The sequence below is a fragment of the Salminus brasiliensis genome, chromosome 9, assembly GCF_030463535.1.
Source record: "Salminus brasiliensis chromosome 9, fSalBra1.hap2, whole genome shotgun sequence".
Classification (NCBI taxonomy): Eukaryota; Metazoa; Chordata; class Actinopteri; order Characiformes; family Bryconidae; genus Salminus; species Salminus brasiliensis.
Window position 1 is genome coordinate 41,654,782 of NC_132886.1, and position 18,256 is coordinate 41,673,037.

At 44.5% G+C, this 18,256-nt stretch overlaps 2 protein-coding genes across 3 annotated transcripts; both read right to left on the reverse strand.

Annotated features, from left to right (window-relative positions):
- On the reverse strand, positions 1-10,181 carry myadmb (myeloid associated differentiation marker b). 2 transcript variants are annotated; one of them, XM_072688514.1, is made up of 2 exons: positions 9,765-10,181; positions 1-4,376 (listed from the first exon to the last, which is right to left on the reverse strand). In XM_072688514.1, exon 2 carries the CDS (start codon positions 4,273-4,275, stop codon positions 3,394-3,396), a length of 882 nt encoding a protein of 293 aa, XP_072544615.1. In that variant the 5' UTR covers positions 4,276-4,376; positions 9,765-10,181; the 3' UTR covers positions 1-3,393. The 2 variants fall into 2 exon arrangements, with proteins under 2 accessions (XP_072544615.1, XP_072544614.1); XM_072688513.1 differs by lacking the exon at positions 9,765-10,181 and adding an exon at positions 8,595-8,689.
- Positions 10,182-13,448: 3,267 nt separating this feature from the next.
- LOC140562682 (uncharacterized) lies at positions 13,449-16,903 on the reverse strand. Its single transcript, XM_072688521.1, has 2 exons — positions 16,563-16,903; positions 13,449-15,540 (listed from the first exon to the last, which is right to left on the reverse strand). The coding sequence occupies exons 1-2, from the start codon at positions 16,854-16,856 to the stop codon at positions 14,128-14,130; spliced, it is 1,707 nt and encodes a 568-aa protein (XP_072544622.1). The 5' UTR covers positions 16,857-16,903; the 3' UTR covers positions 13,449-14,127.
- Positions 16,904-18,256: the final 1,353 nt, after the last annotated feature.

Below are 18,256 nucleotides of genomic sequence, written 5' to 3' on the forward strand. Positions count from 1 at the left end.
TCAGATTTATTTGATTTATTTATATTTTCTTTGCAGAGTTGAGAAGCAAAAAGCAAAACATACTCAAAATGCCATTGACAGGTTTAACACTGCTTTCTATTGAGAACGCATTTATATATATATATATTTATAGCTATATATGATATGTCAGAATATACATTTCAGTTCTCCATTGTAGATAACTGAGCACATCCTAAACCGCAGGGTGAAAACAAAGGCCTGGTCCGTAAGCACCCGTGTTCCATGTTGAATTATGTCAAGTATCATAGAGAGGGTTCTGAGTCGGGATCGTTAGCTAATGTAAGTGAATTATCCTGAATGTTACTGGGATCCATGGATTCATGTAAAGACAGTAATCTGACACCCACAGAAACATCCCACACAACTATGATTAATACTGAGCCTGCGAAAACCCGTGGACAGGATGGGTTAGCTTACAGCACACAGCTCTACAGACGGCCTGGATCTTAGCAGTACTTTAACATCATTCAAATGTGCTTTTAAGCTTCTTTGGTTTTGTATGATTGCTGAAAGGTGACAGAAACAGCACGTAACACTGAAATGTAAAATAACAGCTATTAAAAAATAACACAAACATTTTTTTTTCTTTTTTTTCTTTTCAGGTCGAAGTGAAACTGGACTTATGACCGAAGCGCCGTGCGTCTGCAGAGTTCATGGGTTGGTTCCAATACTGCTGTGATGCCCCCTCACCAACTTCACTTCACCCCTAGAAAGTGCATCATACCTATGTTACACAATCAGTGAGTAAGCGCTACGTTAGCCTCAGTGTGCTAATCAGCTAGCTAAGCTAACTTTGCACAACTTTGAGACGTTTTTTGAGGTTTTTGACCCCAAAATCTTGTGAATACTTTCTCTGGCTGTGAGATTTTGTTTAAAACCTTTAGGATATCTCCTTTCATTTGTGTTGCTGTTAGCCGCATACCCTTTAGCTTGCTAACTAGCTGGCTAATGAAGCCACATTAAAGATGGCACAGTAGCAATTATTTTATATATTTTATTTTCAAGTAAAGTAGTTTAAGTAATTTAAGTAATTGAGCCCAAAATTCAATTTGAGTAGAATTTGCAGTGCAACTTTTTTTTTAAAGCCTAAGTGCTAAAGCTTTAGCATTAGCTAGAACAAAATTCTCAAACCGGTCCAGGCTATCCACATTTTCTATGGTGTTTAGAGAAAGAATATGAACCATCTAGAGGGTCTCGAGGGCCGATTTGAGAACCACTGAGCTGGAACACAGTCATATAGGTAGCTTAGCTAGCTGCAGTAGCCTTAAACGAGAGTGCTTGATAAAAAAAAAAGTATCATGGTTGAAAAAGAAATGAGTGTGTGTGAAGGTCCTTTCCTCTGCTTTTCTGATATAACGGAGTGTGTTGTAGCCGATATTGCCCATTCTGAATGAATTGTTTTTGTGATGTCACAAATACCAGCATTTACATATAATCAGCCTACAGCAGTTTAGCCCCGCCCATCCAATCTACAGCATTTTAGCCCTGTCTATTCTGCCAGCAGCAGTTTAGCCCCACCCATGCAGCATACATCAGTTTAGTAGCTCCGCCTATTCAGCCTACAGCAGTATGATAAATATAAGATTATTGGCCCTTTAAAGATGCTCCATATAACGCAAAGGTTCTGTATCTCTTTTTTTCGAGCTTTTATGTGGAGGTTCTTTGAATGTGAAGGTTCTTCACACTTTACAGAAAAGGGTTTTTTAAACACACCTACACACATTAAGTGAAAGGTTCTTCAAGGAACCTAAAGTGGTTCTTCTGTGGCATTGGCACATACTCTCCAACACCAACGTTAGAAGTGTGATTTCAGGCTATTCCTCCGGATAAACGCAGCCCTTCTCCAGCCAGAGGGTTTTTTTTTGTTGTTTTTTGTGGACCACCAGGCTTAAGGACATTGACCTCCACAGAGCTTTCCGGTGTCCAGTCCACTCTTCAGTCTGACCATAACACTACAGACGCCTAGCTGACCATAAGCCAGACTTTATTTATCCACTTTTGCTGCTCTCCTCGCTCCATCCACTTTAACTCTTGTGGTCTGTTTGGGGTCCTGGAGACCCCAGACCTTCCCTAACAGCTCCAAATCACTGAGAACCTAACACTGATGTATCGGCGTGATGCTGATGACTTTCCTAACTATATTCCTACAAACATGATTCTGACTCGGCTGCAAAAGGCCTCGGCTAAAAAGCCCTGAAAAGAAATGTGGTTGTGTTTATATATGAGTTGACGGCCAATATCGCACAGCATAATAATATCAATATCAAATATCAACAATTAATATCAATGCAACAGTAGAGCTCTAACGCAGCGTCTCCATCTGTAGTCTGCTTGTTCCCGTATTAGGAACTCCGGCTGTTGTCCATTGTGGGAGGATAATTGAACAGAAGAGCCCTGCTATCGCGTCCTGTGGTAAACACACTTATTCCAAACCACGTACGTTTAATCCTGGGTAGTTTTTTTGTTTTGTTTTGTTTTTTTGTGTATTCCCTACATCCATGCTACAAGTAAAGCTAACACTGCTGCACACTGAATGTAATTTGAGTATTTTTGGACAACTATATAACAATAACAAAGCAATCAGACCTAGCTTGCTAGCTTCTGGTCATGCTGGCTGGTTGCACAGCTTTAGCTCACTAGTTAGCTTTGCTTGCTACATTCCTCTGGCTGTGCAGAGCGAAGTGGATGGGGTTGTGTAGCTTAATTATGGTGGTGTTATGCTTATGTGAGCTGTATTTGCTAAATGTGTGTGTGGATGTTTACATCACACACCTCAGGAGTAAGATCAGCCTAAGATTATCCATTCAGCTTCTGAATGAGCCTAAAATTCTGGAGGTCTGGAGACATTCGAAGGAATACTTTGGAATGGGGTTTGGAACATGTGTTTATCACAGGGTCAGTTTGCGGAGAGTTTCTGCTGTCAGATTTGGGTTTTTTTTTTTTTTTTGAAAGGAAATTGTGTGAGAGCTCTCGGGCACCCCCTGCACTTTCTGATCTGTGGTTGAGTTCAAGCCTGAAGGTCCACCAGAGTGTGTGTAAGTACTCTAACAGGGTTAACTAGGATTTTCTTTGATTGTGGCCAATGATTGTGTGTGTGTGTGTGTGTGTGTAAGCTAGTCACTAAAACCCTTCCTAACATGAGCTCCTAGTATGGGCAGGTGGACTACAGAATGAGATCTGTTGCGATTATGGTCGTTTATTGGTGGCTAAAGATAGGCTTGAGGTTTCGTTTTCTTCGTTTTGGGGTTTATACTTAGTCCAAAGATCAGAATTAAGCTAAAACTAGGTTACTACTGAAACACATACAGCATAGGGGTCTCTAGGATCCCAACCGGTGAGGAAATAACAGCAACCACAACAAAAACCCAAGGGTTACACCGTGACGAACACCAGCCTGGCCGAGTAGATGAGGTCAGCCAGATACAGGATGAAGTTCAGAGCGGTCAGCACGGCGATGGCCAGCATCTTGTCCCAGTTGCACAGGCCTGTCATGGAGCCGCAGTTGTTGGGCCGGTGGCTCCTGCCTCCGTGCTTGTCGTCGAACTTGTAGATGGGCCAGACGATGGTGGCCGACAGGTACATGGCCACGGCCAGCAGGGCGTAGGTGGACAGGAAGCGGGCGAAGGGGAACGGCAGACACCCGGTCCACTCGGCGACGCAGAGTACGATGATGCCCGCCGACAGGATGAAGCAGATGCAGTAGACGGCCAGGCACCACTTGGTGGCGGCGTTCTGGTCGTACAAAATCGGGTTACTGATGAAGACGAAGATGATGCAGGCCACAAAGGTCTCGCACACCTTCAGCAAACCGGGCGCGGTCGCCATGTACCCGGACACTTCTCCCGGCCGAGCCTTGCTCAGGCTGACCTCGCTCAGGTAGGCCAGGGTGGCCAGGCAGGAGAAGACGGTGGAGACAATGCGGCAGTTGACCTTCTCACTGCGGTCACTGTAGCCCTTCAGGAAGAACAGGGGGAAGATGATGGAGGCGGAGAGGCACAGGAGGGAGGCGTAGCAGGCGAACGTGATGGGGAAGTTCTTCCAGGAGACCGGGACACGGGTCTGCAGGCCGCAGAGCTCCACCAGCACTACCAGGAGCGTCCCGGCGAAGCTGAAGCTCCAGCAGAAAATGCACCAGTCGCCCGTGCCGTGCGGGAGGTCGGCGCCGTACAGCGCTACGCTGAACGCCACACAGGCGAACACCATGGCTGCCACACGAGCCCACAGCAGTGGAGAGGAGTGGAAAACCACCGCCATGATGAGTCGTGATGATTTAGAGAACTGGACAATTTACAGAACGACTGTATGGAAGGCTTTCAAACTTGAGCTCGACTCGCTCGTCTGGGTCTTCGGGACGTCTAGAAACACAAGGGAAAGCAGGATTAGCAGCTTCTTCAGCAGCTCTGTGCAGTACAATCCATTAGAAACCCACCCCACCCCATCCCTTGTAGCTGCACACCTGACTGAGGGTGTGGGGGTTCTGCTAAACAGGACAGTGCGTGGTGTCTGGTTTGTGAAACAGAGGTTGTGTTATGGAGAGACTGAGGGCAGCACTGCAGGGGCAGCTGTGTGTTCCTGCGACTGCATCGCTTACGCAAACAGTAAAATGTTCAAATGCTGAAATATTCTCCTCCTCCTGCCTAATGTCACCAGAGCTCCAACAAAAAGCTCTCAGAGCAGCAGCTGAAGAAGCCCTGCCTGCCAGCCGGCCGGCCTGTGAGAGCCTGTGAGTAATGTATTCCGGCTATTTAGTCCGGCACGGCACAACCGAGACCTTTACTCAACCCCACAATCCATCTGTCATCAGCGCGAGTGGGAGGAGCCAGATAGCAGAACAATCACTGCATTCAGACCCCCCCCCCCTCGGCCCCCCCGTTAGCTCTCCTACACTTCACTTCAGCAGGACGGAATCCCTCACACACACACACACACACACACACACACACACATATAAACAGTGAAGGCTGACATAAACAGAGCAGCCACACCTTTCAGTGTCAAATCACTCTTTCACACCAGGCTGATGGAGGTGGGGGGTTGAGGGGGGGGTGAGGGATGAAAAAGAGGAGTGACCATAAAAGGAGAAACAGAGATAATGTACACAGCTGTCCAGGCCTTAGAGCAAGGAATGGAACAGTAACCATAACAATTTCTATATTTACATAAATATATATATATACATGCGCATTGTGTGTGTGTATGTATGCATACTGATACTGTAGCTACACATGTATAAATGTATATGTTTAAATATGTAATATATAATAATATTATAGTATTATTTTTTACGGTTTTGAAATGATTACTGTTATTATTAAGCCTAATATTACTGATAATTGCATTACTGTCTTATTCAATTATTATTAACTGTCTGCAGACCCACACTTTAATACTGCACAATTATTATAGGTTCATAGTCGTTACTGAATAATTCATAGTGGATACTAAAGAGTTCATAGTAATTAGTTAATAATTCATAGTGGATACTAAAGAGTTCATAGTAATTAGTTAATAATTCATAGTGGATACTGAAGAGTTCATAGTAATTACTTAATTCATAGTGGATACTAAAGGGTTGATAGTAGATACTGAATAATTCATAGTGGATACTAAAGTGTTCATAGTAATTACTTAATAATTCATAGTGGATACTGAAGAGTTCATAGTAATTACTTAATGATTCATAGTGGATACTGAAGAGTTCATAGTAATTAGTTAATAATTCATAGTGGATACTGAAGAGTTCATAGTAGATACTAAATAATTCATAGTGGATACTAAAGAGTTGATAGTAGATACTGAATAATTCATAGTGGATACTAAAGAGTTCATAGTAGATACTGAATAATTCATAGTGGATACTAAAGAGTTGATAGTAGATACTGAATAATTCATAGTGGATACTAAAGAGTTCATAGTAATTACCTAATGATTCATAGTGGATACTGAAGAGTTCATAGTAATTACTGAATAATTAATAGTGGATACTGAAGAGTTCATAGTAATTACCTAATGATTCATAGTGGATACTGAAGAGTTCATAGTAATTACTGAATAATTCATAGTGAATACTAAAGAGTTCATAGTAATTACCTAATGATTCATAGTGGATACTGAAGAGTTCATAGTAATTACTGAATAATTCATAGTGGATACTGAAGAGTTCATAGTAATTACTGAATAATTCATAGTGGATACTGAAGAGTTCATAGGAATTACTGAATAATTCATAGTGGATACTGAAGAGTTCATAGGAATTACTGAATAATTCATAGTGGATACTAAAGAGTTCATAGGAATTACTGAATAATTCATAGTGGATAGTGAAAAAGAAGGTGATTGCAGTAAAGTAGAGGCTTGAGGTGCAAGAACAGGAGGCAGATATGGAGGGGGAGGGTTGGGGGGTGAATAGTAGAAGTGTCCTTTTACCTCAGAGAGACTGAAGTTTTAAACACTCGAATAGTCGAGCCATGACTCACTCCTCCCTCTCTCTCTCTCTCCCCCTCTCTCTCTCTCTCTCTCTCTCTCTCACCCGCGCGCTCTTCTGGGTGTGTGTCAGAGTTTCCAGCTTCTTGTGTTTTAGCTGATGTGTCCCAGATGTTGAGGATCCCTCCAAACAGCAGAGAGGGAGGGAGAGCGAGAGAGAGAGAGACATGCCTAATGTTTTCCATCTTACTGTACTCCTCTCACCAGCCTCTCCTCCGCCTCCGCCTCTGCCTCCTCCTCCTCCTCTGCCTCCTCCTATACAATCCTGTCTTTCAGCTGCTCCCTCATTCTCTCTCTCCCTTACTCATTCTCTCCCTCACTCTCTCCCTCTCAGGGGGTCTTAAAGGGATGCCTTAACAAAAAAGAATCAAGGATTCCCCCCTAGTCGCAATGGAGCCGATCGCCCACGGCAACTCTGAAGTTTGGCTTCTTTACTTTTAGCACTGGAGCTACGAGGCTAAATTAGCTAACCAGCAATGGTTAGCATAGCATGATGCTAACTGCATACCTAAAGCAAACACAGAACCATGCAAAACCATGTCAACACCTAGGCTGACTGTGATTAGTCCTAATTACCACTTTGTTTGTTCTGAGACTCCTCCCCCTGATTGTAATTGGTCCTAATCGCGGTTGTTCTGCTGATGTCCGTTATTTCTGTGTAATGTAGTTAGACTGTCCGCTTATGTCCTATTACCATAGACAGAGTCTAGAGCCTGGACCTCACACATTATCTGGAACCTCTTCACTGGTTCTCCATTAAACACTCCTGAATCTCACCACCCACATAATTTCCAGGGTCAGACCTCCAACCCAAACTTTGGCTCTAGTGTCCGTCTCTGCAGGACCGTGACTCACTGATGCCTAAATCCCAGCCGATCGATTCCACTCTACATCGAGCGGATTCATCCTCACAGCAGCCATCCATCGGAACAGCGACAGGAGCACCCGTACCGCCGCAAAGCGGCCTCTAACGCTGACCTTTAAGCAGATCTCGGGACATTACTGACCACAGAATGGCCTTTTAGACCGTCTACCATCGGAACAGGAACGTGGGCCATGTCACATGACCATGACTCTCCATCACTAATTGAATTTCCCCCTAATCCAGCAGAGCGTCCCAAAACTGCAGAGAGCAGCTACTGAACACGGCTTACATAAGCCTGGACACACACACACACATACACACTCTAACCCAAACTACACACACTCCACACCCCGTCGTAATCACCTCATTTGCATATTTAATAAAGAATCAAACTAAATGTTTACAAATACATATTTACATTTAGAGAAACAATTCAGATTTATTAACATCAGATGTTTTTATTTATTTATTTATTTATTTTTATTATATATTTTTTTTTAAAAGAAACAATCCAGTTTTCTTCCAGTCCGTTCAGATATTTTTCATAAAAAAATATTAATAAAAGAAACGGTCTAGATAGTTCCCTTTTTTAGTTTCTGAGTAAATGATCAGTAGTGGGTGTGTCCCCACACACACCGCACACCGCACCCAGCACCAGCAGGACCCGGGATACGTTCATACACCCTAAGTCCTGTCAATCAACTTTACCCAACTGAAGTGTGTAAGAGGAGTGTGTGTAACAGTGTAAACCGAACCTACTGTTATACATTTACTATACATGCAGAAACACCAGCCAGCATGACCCTCTTACACACAAACACACTCACACACACACTCACACACACTCACACACACACACACACACTGCATGCTCCAAACAGTTTTACTGCACTATCTAACTATAAGCAGTGGGTTGGTGTACTAGCACTGAGTGTAATTCAGACTAATGGTCAGTCGGTGTGTGGGTAATGGTCAGTCTGAAGGCCCGGTCGAGAACAAACCTGGGCGAAAGCTTCAGAAGAGCTTCAGGGAGCTTCTGTAGACCCTGTTGAGCTGTTAAAGAGCCCCCTCAGACCTCAGTCTCAGTCAGCGGTCAGATTCTGCCCCCCCTCAGTAAACAGACAGTGAGGCTCAGTGTGTTTCCATGTGTTTCAGGGTTTAGAGATCTGGAGTCCGAGGAAGCTGCTGACCCTCTCTGAGCACTACAGCACACACACGGACTTACCTGCTGCTCTTGGCCGGTGAGTCTGGTCCAGGGCTGTGCAGACAGAGTGGACACTGGAGGAAACCCCTTACTCTCACACTCCCTCACTTTCTTACTCACTCACACACACTCCGCCCAGAGCGTTACCACATTAGGAGAAAAACACAACACTGCTGATTTATTCTCTCTCTCTGCCAGTCACTCCCTCTGTCTCTCGCTCGCCCGATTGGTCACTCCCACTTTCCCCCTCACTCTCTGTTTTCTCTCTGTCTCTCTGTCTCTCTCTCTCTCTCTGAGTGAACCCTGTTAGGGTGGAGTAAATGGAGGGTAAATGAGTTTTGGTCGTCATCATTTAGCTCCTGATTCTCTGTTCTGGGTTTAGTTTATGGTGTTATGGTGGATCACTCCTCTCACTCTGGAGCTGCTCTAGTGTAGATCACTCCTCTCACTCTGGAGCTGCTCTAGTGTAGATCACTCCTTTCACTCTGGAGCTGCTCTAGTGTAGATCACTCCTTTCACTCTGGAGCCGCTCTAGTGTAGATCACTCCTCTCACTCTGGAGCTGCTCTAGTGTAGATCACTCCTCTCACTCTGGAGCCGCTTTACTGTAGATCACTCCTCTTACTCTGGAGCTGTTTTACAATAGATCACTTCTCTCACTCTGGAGCTGCTTTACAATAGATCACTCCTCTCACTCTGGAGCTGCTCTACTGTAGATCACTCCTCTCACTCTGGAGCTGCTTTACTGTAGATCACTCCTCTCACTCTGGAGCTGCTTTACAATAGATCACTCCTCTCACTCTGGAGCTGCTGCTTTACTGTAGATCACTCCTCTCACTCTGGAGCTGCTGCTTTACTGTAGATCACTCCTCTCACTCTGGAGCTGCTGCTTTATTGTATATCACTCCTCTCACTCTGGAGCAGCTCTACTGTAGATCACTCCTCTCACTCTGGAGCTGCTTTACTGTAGATCACTCCTCTCACTTTGAAGTTGTTCTACTATAGATCACTCCTCTCACTCTGGAGCTGCTGCTTTACTGTAGATCACTCCTCTCACTCTGGAGCTGCTTTACTGTAGATCACTCCTCTCACTTTGAAGTTGTTCTACTATAGATCACTCCTCTCATTCTGGAGCTGCTTTACTGTAGATCACTCCTCTCACTCTGGAGCTGCTTTACTGTAGATCACTCACCTTACTCTGGAGCTGCTTTACTGTAGATCACTCCTCTCACTCCGGAGCTGCTCTACTGTAGATCACTCCTCTCACTCTGAAGCCGCTCTACTGTAGATCACTCCTCTCACTCTGGAGCTGCTCTACTGTAGATCACTCCTCTCACTCTGGAGCTGCTCTACTGTAGATCACTCCTCTCACCGTTCAGCCTACAGCAGTCTGGCCCCACCCGTTCTCACTAAAGTCATAAGGAATGGTTAAGACTGGTTTTTAAACAAGGCAGCCAATTAGAAAAGAGCTCATTTACATATGTCAGTATTAAAGGCACAGAAGAGAAGCTTAGAGGGAGATATGGATATGACAATAATGACAATATACATGTTATAACTGTTGGAACTTTAAATATGGTGCATCAGTATGTAATATTTATTAGTAGTAGTAGTGGTGTTGGTAATAATAACTAAAGTATACTCAGTCCATTTTTCTGTATCAGTGCTTTTCTTCAGTGAAATGAAAAAGGTGTAAACTATTTTTAGCGGGTTGAGAGGATAAGAGACGGGCTGCAGTTCTGAGGAATCTCGATGTTTCTTTATTAATAGAATCACATTAATGCTGTTTATGATCAGCGTATCCTGCAAACGTATCACATCCTCCGTTTGTTTACGTTGCCAGGCGACCGAAGCGGTGTCCATGGAAACCAAATGCCTGTTTATGGAGTATTTAGAAAATGTGGTTAAGAAGATGTGTGACTCAAGAACTCATTTCCGGCAGAGAAACGGGTTTTCCTCACACACACACACACACACACGCCCAGCACATGTGTGCAGATGTGTGCAACGTAAGGTGGAGTGGGTGTTGGGGGGAGTGGGTGTTGGGGGGGCAGTGTCACATATAGATTTTTATGCTGAATATTTTTTACAGTTTTTAAACAAGACTGTTACTGTCATTTAATCCCAGTCTGCACATCTGGCCGTCTGCACATCTGCCCGTCTGCTTTCTCTCCTCGCTCAGGTTTTTTATCTTGTTTGACGCTGCGTCTGCTGAACTTCTGATTCTACACAAGGGTGTTCTCTGATTGGTCGGGACACAGCAGGGCTCATTTAACTATCAGTACAATCATTTCATATTTAACATGTACTCAAAAACCTGACACCATCCTAGCAAGCACCTGGGGTACCACTGCAGTCACCTAATCTAACAACCATCTGGAATACCCAAGCAGCAAGGTTGTAGATTCAACACCAGTGACAGAATAGGGAATGCTTAGGAACACCCTAGCAACCACCTAAACTACAAGCACACCAAATACACCCAGCTTGAATTTAGAGAATGTTGTAGGAACATTCAGCGATGTTTTTAGAAGGATCCAGGAAGGTAGGTCTGTACGACGTTTCTCATATTCCCAGACAAAAAGCATCCAGCATCTGACGTAACTTTCCTGAAACTAAAAACAAGAAATAAAATACAGTCCAATTAAAATTTAGCATTTATTTAAAAACAGAATATAATGTCTGAATTTACACTGACAATAAAATAGTTTTAGGAACGTCCAGAAAATTTGACTGATTGCAGATTATAAGAACCAAAGGTCATATAAGGGTTCTACTTAATTAAACTATCTAGCTGACCATCTGGCAACAACCTAGCAACCACCTAAAATGCATTTGTAGCTGTATCTGGCAACATAGAAAATGCTGAACAACCACCTGGGGTACAATTGCCATGATCTAGTAACCACTTAGGGTATCATAGTAACACCTTGCAGCACCCTAGCAACGACCTGGGGTGGAAATAATCAACAACCCTTCGGAATACATTAGAACCTACCAACACCTATGGCAACATAGTAAAATTCTTAGCAACACCCTAAAATATTTTTTTTACTGTCTGGCAACACCCTAGCAACCACCTGAGATGTTCTTAAGCTACACAATGTCTCTGTAGGAATGTTGAACTGCTAAACTACTGGCTGAAGGAAATGCACTGGTTTCTATCTGGTTTATTTTAGGACTAATTAATCTTATCATTATTATTATTAATAATAATAATAATAATAATATCAACTGTAATATTCATTAACACATGAATTTATTTACGTATGTGTAGTTATGTAGGTGTATGTAATGTAGTGAGCTCTACAGTAAAAGTAAGTGACAGTGGTTGAATATTTATGGTGGGGTATTATGGGATGGCTGGAACTGGCCGTTATAAATAGGCTATTATAGTGTAACTGTATCCGCCCACTGTTTAAACAAGGCTGTGGAAAACAGCTGCAGCAATTTCCGGCTTAATGCAAAATTTCTCTGTATGAACTTTAGTGAAATCAATCAACACGGTTCATCACCGTGGAGACGGCACAGTGCTGCCACAGTTCACTGAAGAGCCAGCAGGGGGCAGTCTTCCTTAATCAATGATCACTTCACTTTCAGAGTTTGAAGCTGAGCTTCACTGTAGAGAAACTGACCCACTCTGATCTCCCTACAGTGGAGGTGAATGGAAGCAGGCATCAGTCGCCATGACTACAACAACACCGATACAGCCCATAATTTATCTCCTATCCAAACCCACCAGTGCAGCTACAACACGAGTCTTCTGAGTTTTATATGGAATAATGATGATGATGATGATGATGAAGGTAAAATAGTGAATAGAGAATCTCCACTAATGCAGTTTTCTTTAGGGACTACTTTCTGTAGCCGCACTACACCCTGCAGCATGTATCCCTCCACCATTTTAATGATCTGGTTCTAAAAGCAGGTTCTAGAGGCGAACTCTTCTCAGAACTCTGGTAGAACAGTGTCTCAGGCATCAGGCAGCGTCTTCATCACCATTAGGTGAAGAACTTTCTCTGAGGAGCTTCTTTTTATTAGAGCTTCAGACGTCTGCTTCCCTTCACCTCCACTGTAGAACCACAGCTCTGACTGGGGGAGTTTATCTAGAACCTCCACTGTAGAACTCCAGTTCTGACTGGGTGAGCTTATCTAGAACCCAGCATTTCACACCAAACCCACTGAACCCAAATCCAAAAACATAATTATTCATTATTTTATAATCAAACACACTGCACCTTTAAGAATGATATATGTAAATTAGCTCTGTTCTGATTGGCCACCTTGTATTGTACTGAATGGGAGACCTAAACTCGCTGAATAGGTGGAGCTAAATTGCTGTAGGCTGAATGGGTGGGACTAAACTGCTGTAGGCTGAATGGGTGGGACTAAACTGCTGTAGGCTGAATGGGTGGGACTAAACTGCTGTAGGCTGAATGGGTGGAGCTAAATTGCTGTAGGCTGAATGGGTGGGACTAAACTGCTGTAGGCTGAATGGGTGGGACTAAACTGCTGTAGGCTGAATGGGTGGGACTAAACTGCTGTAGGCTGAATGGGTGGGGCTAAATTGGTGTAGGCTGAATTGGTGGGGCTAAACTGGTGTAGGCTGAATTGGTGGGGCTAAACTGGTGTAGGCTGAATGGGTGGGGCTAAACTGGTGTAGGCTGAATGGGTGGGGCTAAATTGGTGTAGGCTGAATTGGTGGGGCTAAGCTGCTGTAGGCTGAATGGGTGGGGCTAAGCTGCAGAGAGACAAGATTTATTTAGGTATAGTATCCTGACGTCATCACCAAAACACCAGCTGTAGAAGGAGAATTTCTATTGGTCCATCCATCATGACGGACAGCTTTTGGGTTCAATAATGTGGAAAACCTATATATATATATATATATATTTATTTTATTTAAAAAAAAGATTTTCACAGCAGTGATGCAAGTACAACATATATCGCTCAGCACTGAATAAAAAAATCAGCTAGCAGTAATCAATATACATTATATGGACAAAAGTATTAGGACATCTGCTCATTGTTCATTACTTTTCTGAAATCAAGGGGATTAAAAGAGTTGATCCTGCTTCTGTTGGAGTAACTGTCTGTACTGTCCAGAGAAGAAGACTTTCTACTAGAGGATTTGATTGAGTGCATTTAGCAACAATAGCGTTAGTGAGGTCAGGATGTTGGATGAAGCTGATCACCACCCCAACTCATCCCATCCAAAAGTACTGGATGGAGCACCGTCCATCGTTCCAATTCACACCCCTCTACTAGCCCACGCCTGGCATTAGGCAGCATGGTGGCGACAGGTTCAGGTTTGGGTTATCTGCTCCAGAGGGTCCTATTCTGTTGGCAGTACTTTTGAACAGGGACTAGACAAGCTGTGTGTGTGCATTTGCACATCTGTATCAGCAATGTGTGCGGCTTAAAACAGCTGAACGCTGAATTAGAAGGGGTGTCCACAAACTTTTGGACATTTAGTGAACCAGTATGTTAGTAATCATGTGATTAGGTTAGGGTTAGCTTAACTAGCGGAGTAGCGCGGCAGGGCGGTCGGGCGGTCAGGCTTCGGCGCAGTCGTCGTGAGGGCAGCAGTAGTTCCAGCTGTTGTCGTAGTCGGTGTAGCACCAGTTGTAGCTCTTGCCGTATTTGGCGCAGGCGTAGTTGGGACGGCAGTATTTCCCATCTTTAGCTTTGCTGTTCCACAGAGGGGGGCTGCAGTAGTCCCAGGAATCGCTGGTTTTACACCAGTAGTAGTCTTCACCATACGTGGCGCAGGGGTGATCGTCCTTGCACTTCTCCCCGTTCGCCGTGATGGTCGAGTACTGGGGGGAGCACTGGATCTGCACTTGCCCCGACAGACACCGGTAGCCCTTGGACGCCTCCTGGTAGAGGCAGGGGGTGGTGCAGCAGGGCTTGAACCCCTTCTTGGTGACACAGTAACGCTCTTTGCTCTCGCAGCGCGTGCCATCTGCAGCAGTCATCGCACCGGCGTCAGACTTCTCAGGGACCTGCTGACACCGAACAGTGTCCGATCCCTGGTCTGATCCCACCTCCCTCTTTCTGAGCTCGTCTTTAATGACGCTGCTGAACACAGTCGGCCCTCCGACTCCAAAGAGAACACAGGCTTTCTCACTGGCACACTTCATGCTCTCCAAATCCCTGAAGAATTCAGCCTCGCTGCCGTAGCCCATCGTGGAATAGGTGCGCTTGCTCTCGCTAGTGTCTGGGCATCTGCGTTTCAGTGGCGTGGGGTCTTGCTGGTTCGGCATTCGAAAGAAGCTGAGCATGTCGTCCGGGATGTGGAGCGCTGCTGACAGCGGAATTAGATTTTTCAGATTTTCGGTAACTTGCTGATATTTTGACTGCTGATAGTAACACTCATCAACAAAAATCTTCACTGCTGGAGACGAACTCTGCGAGCCACCGGCCCGTTGATACAGCTCGGACAGGTCCGAATTCAGTTCAGGGACCGACATCATCGTTATGCTACTTTCGGGCCTGTTCGGACCTATGTAACCAAAGGAAAACGAGTTATCATTATTGCTGGGGTCTTCAAAACAGACAGCGGTCCAAATGTGCGTGGGCACAGTCACTCTCTCGAAGTCGCTCGACTGGGCTTGAGCTGATCCCTGTCTTCGAGGGATTCGGTATTTAGGATGTGGAACGGTACCAGTGACGATGTAGGCTGTTGCTTCAGGGTGAGCATCGAGCTCAGTTCTCAGAAGCTTCCTCAACCCTCTCTCCCATTGATACCAGTGGACACGGTTGAAGCAGGGGTCCATGGGGGCGGCGTTGGTCAGGGTAAATGTTGCGTCGCGGCCTTCTTCACACTGGAAACAGTTGGGGTTGAGGTGCCCGCGGTCATAACCCGTTTTACTGTAGTCACTGTCGATGGCCTGGAACCTTTTTAGAGTATTAATGTTAAATTCTCCCTCCCGGCTCATTTCAGAATTCTCACGCTGTATGGAAATCTGTAACCAAATGAACAAAAACAACAAACACAAAAACAATTCAGCTGCGATGTCTTTTGGTTGTATGAGCTTGGCGGTGGATGAGGTGGATGTGAAAGTGAGTTATAGCTTCTTTAGAAACAAAACAGAACAAAACCAAGCAAGCAGCGAAACTTATACGCAGACACTAAACAAGAAACACCTGGGGAAGATAACGAGAGGGGGCGGGGCTACAAACTAGGCACTGGTGGGAACACTAATGAATGGGCAGGGGTCATGCATATCAAGAACAATGCACAAATGCACCAGTTTGGAGCCTGCCTCTCCTCGGTCCATATCTGTAGCGTAATCCGATTGGCTAATCCGAGCAGCAGAACCGCCTTTCCTCAATCTAGATCTGAGTGTAATCTGATTGGCCGAGCTGCTGCAGGTCGCTGGTATGAAATGCTGGAGACTGAATTGTGTATTGATGCTCTGAATCCTTTCTAAATGATCTAATAAAATATGTGTCAGGCTTCCAGAGCATTCAATCATATGCGAAAGTTTTGGCACCCCACAGTTTGTACATGTTTTTGTGCATATGTGCATTTTCAGACCGTCGGTGTATGATAATGTGGGAGGAGGCTGTAAGAGGGAGGAAGCGCTGAGGGCTGGACGCTGGGCCGGAGATTAGGAGGATCTGTCAGTCTGCTTTGAGCTAGAAGGCTGGACCCTCCTCTGAGAAGTGGAGCTAAAACTGAGAGACATGCCGGAGGTACAGGGAACTATTATACTGATATTTTCTAATTGTACATAGACACTGTTATTGTTTTACCTTAACTTGTGGTGTAAAAGACTGTGGTTTAGTTTCTGTTCTGAATAGAAACTGTGTTTGAATGTGCCGAGTCATGATTTACACACGGCCCACTGTATTTACACACATACTGACATTAATGGGTTAACCTGCTAATATGGTTGAATAACAGCCGAGACACAGAGCCATGACGGAATGCAGAGCCAGGAATAACTAGAATTCCACGGATTTATCAATTCTGATTACTTACCTGTGGCTCGATGAACCATGAGGACGATCTCTTTTTCCCGTCACTTTCCTTTGCATCTTCGCCCAACGTGTAGGCGCTGTACACGGCCAGCCTGTGGTGTGTGTTGTAGAGAGTGGCATAGTGATCATTTAACTCCAATTTCTGACAGATTTTCTTGGCGTTCTGATCCATCCCTCCCGGTTCTGTTCTTTTGTAAAAGAACTTGTCACACTCAGAAAAGGACGGGACCACCCTGGCCTGAGCACTGAGTGCTCTCAGCAGGACACAGGTGAGCAGTAGAGGCAGGAGAACCATGATCTGCAGCCGAGCCGAGCGTCGGACGGCGAGTGCACGCACCAGCAGCGCCCTGTCCGCTTTAATGACTCCCGGGTCTAAGGGGCGGGGCTACAGAGGTGGGTCAGAGTAACAGCTGTCTTGCTATCTTCCACCCCGTCAACAGTCTATCTTCACTTCTTCCTCCTGCTTCGTTTAAATATTGACGGTTCTCTGCTCTGCGAATATATCTACGCCGATGGGCGCGGTGGACTCAAAATGAGGGGTGTCCAGGTCCATTAATGGCATGTCGGTGTATATCTCGGCAGCGGAAAACACAGGAGGAGCTCCACTGACTGAACACAGTCTAGGCAGACGTTTGTTGCTATCTCGGCAGTGAATTGTCAACACAGGCACGTGCAGCCCTACGCCTGTACCCCCCCACTGAAATATCAATCCGCCAAGGTCAGACTGACCGCACCTGGCTCTTAAAGGGTACAGCGAGAGACACACTGATTGGTTTATTGTTGCACGTTAAGCCCAAAATAAACACACCCATGATTAATTAAGAGACTTAATTAAGAGCGTTTTGAGCCACGCAAGGCGAGCTTTTCCCATCGTTACCATAGCGAGTAACCTGGACTCGACTTCCCCTGCTGCCATTGTCGGGTACTGCATTGCTGCGGAAGAGCGAGCACGCCACGCCACGACATTACCACAGTAAACTATTTCAACATACAATTTAGCTTGATGTTGTTGTTGTTATTGTTGTTGTTGTTGTTATCTGGCGACGTTTAGTTGATGGCATTATCACTAACATTCGTGAGCGTGCCTGTGTGTATAGCTAGCTAGCTACATGTGTTGGTGCATTAGCTAGCTAGCACTAGCTCCATTCGGTGAAGCTTGTCACTCGTCACTCTTGCTAGCTACAACAAACTTTATTTAGTACCTAAGTGTTAAAAATGTTTTTAAATGTTAAAAAAGATAATAAATGATTTATTAATAATAATAATACATGATTCATTTTACAGTATGTAATAATTTGAATGTCTTTTAAAGTACTCTAATATTTGCTGTGATAAAAATGTAAGAAATTACAGTGTAGTTCATCCGAGTCGATATTTATTTATCAGAGCTGCTCACTGTCTCAGAGTTTATATTATTATACTATTCATTTATTATATTATATTATATAATTATAACACTAATGCAACACTAATGGATTATTCACCCAAGAGTCAGTTCACTATGATTGTGGAGTGGGACTCATTCGTCCTGCAGGTCTTGGAATGGACATATTCTTTATTGTCAGTATACGAATAAAAATAAAATTAAACATAATTTCTGTAAAGGACAAATATGAAGTCACTACAATAATTGACCGGATCTTAATGTGAAAATGCAGCTTTATGCTTCATATTTCAGCTGTCAGATGAGTTTAC

Coding starts and splice junctions, on each gene's coding strand:
- myadmb (XM_072688514.1), bottom strand. CDS start 4,275: ATGGCGGTGGTTTTCCACTCCTCTCCACTGCTGTGGGCTCGTGTGGCA.
- LOC140562682 (XM_072688521.1), bottom strand. CDS start 16,856: ATGGTTCTCCTGCCTCTACTGCTCACCTGTGTCCTGCTGAGAGCACTC. Junction 15,541..16,562: donor CATGGTTCATCGAGCCACAG/GTAAGTAATCAG, acceptor ATTTGGTTACAG/ATTTCCATACAGCGTGAGAA.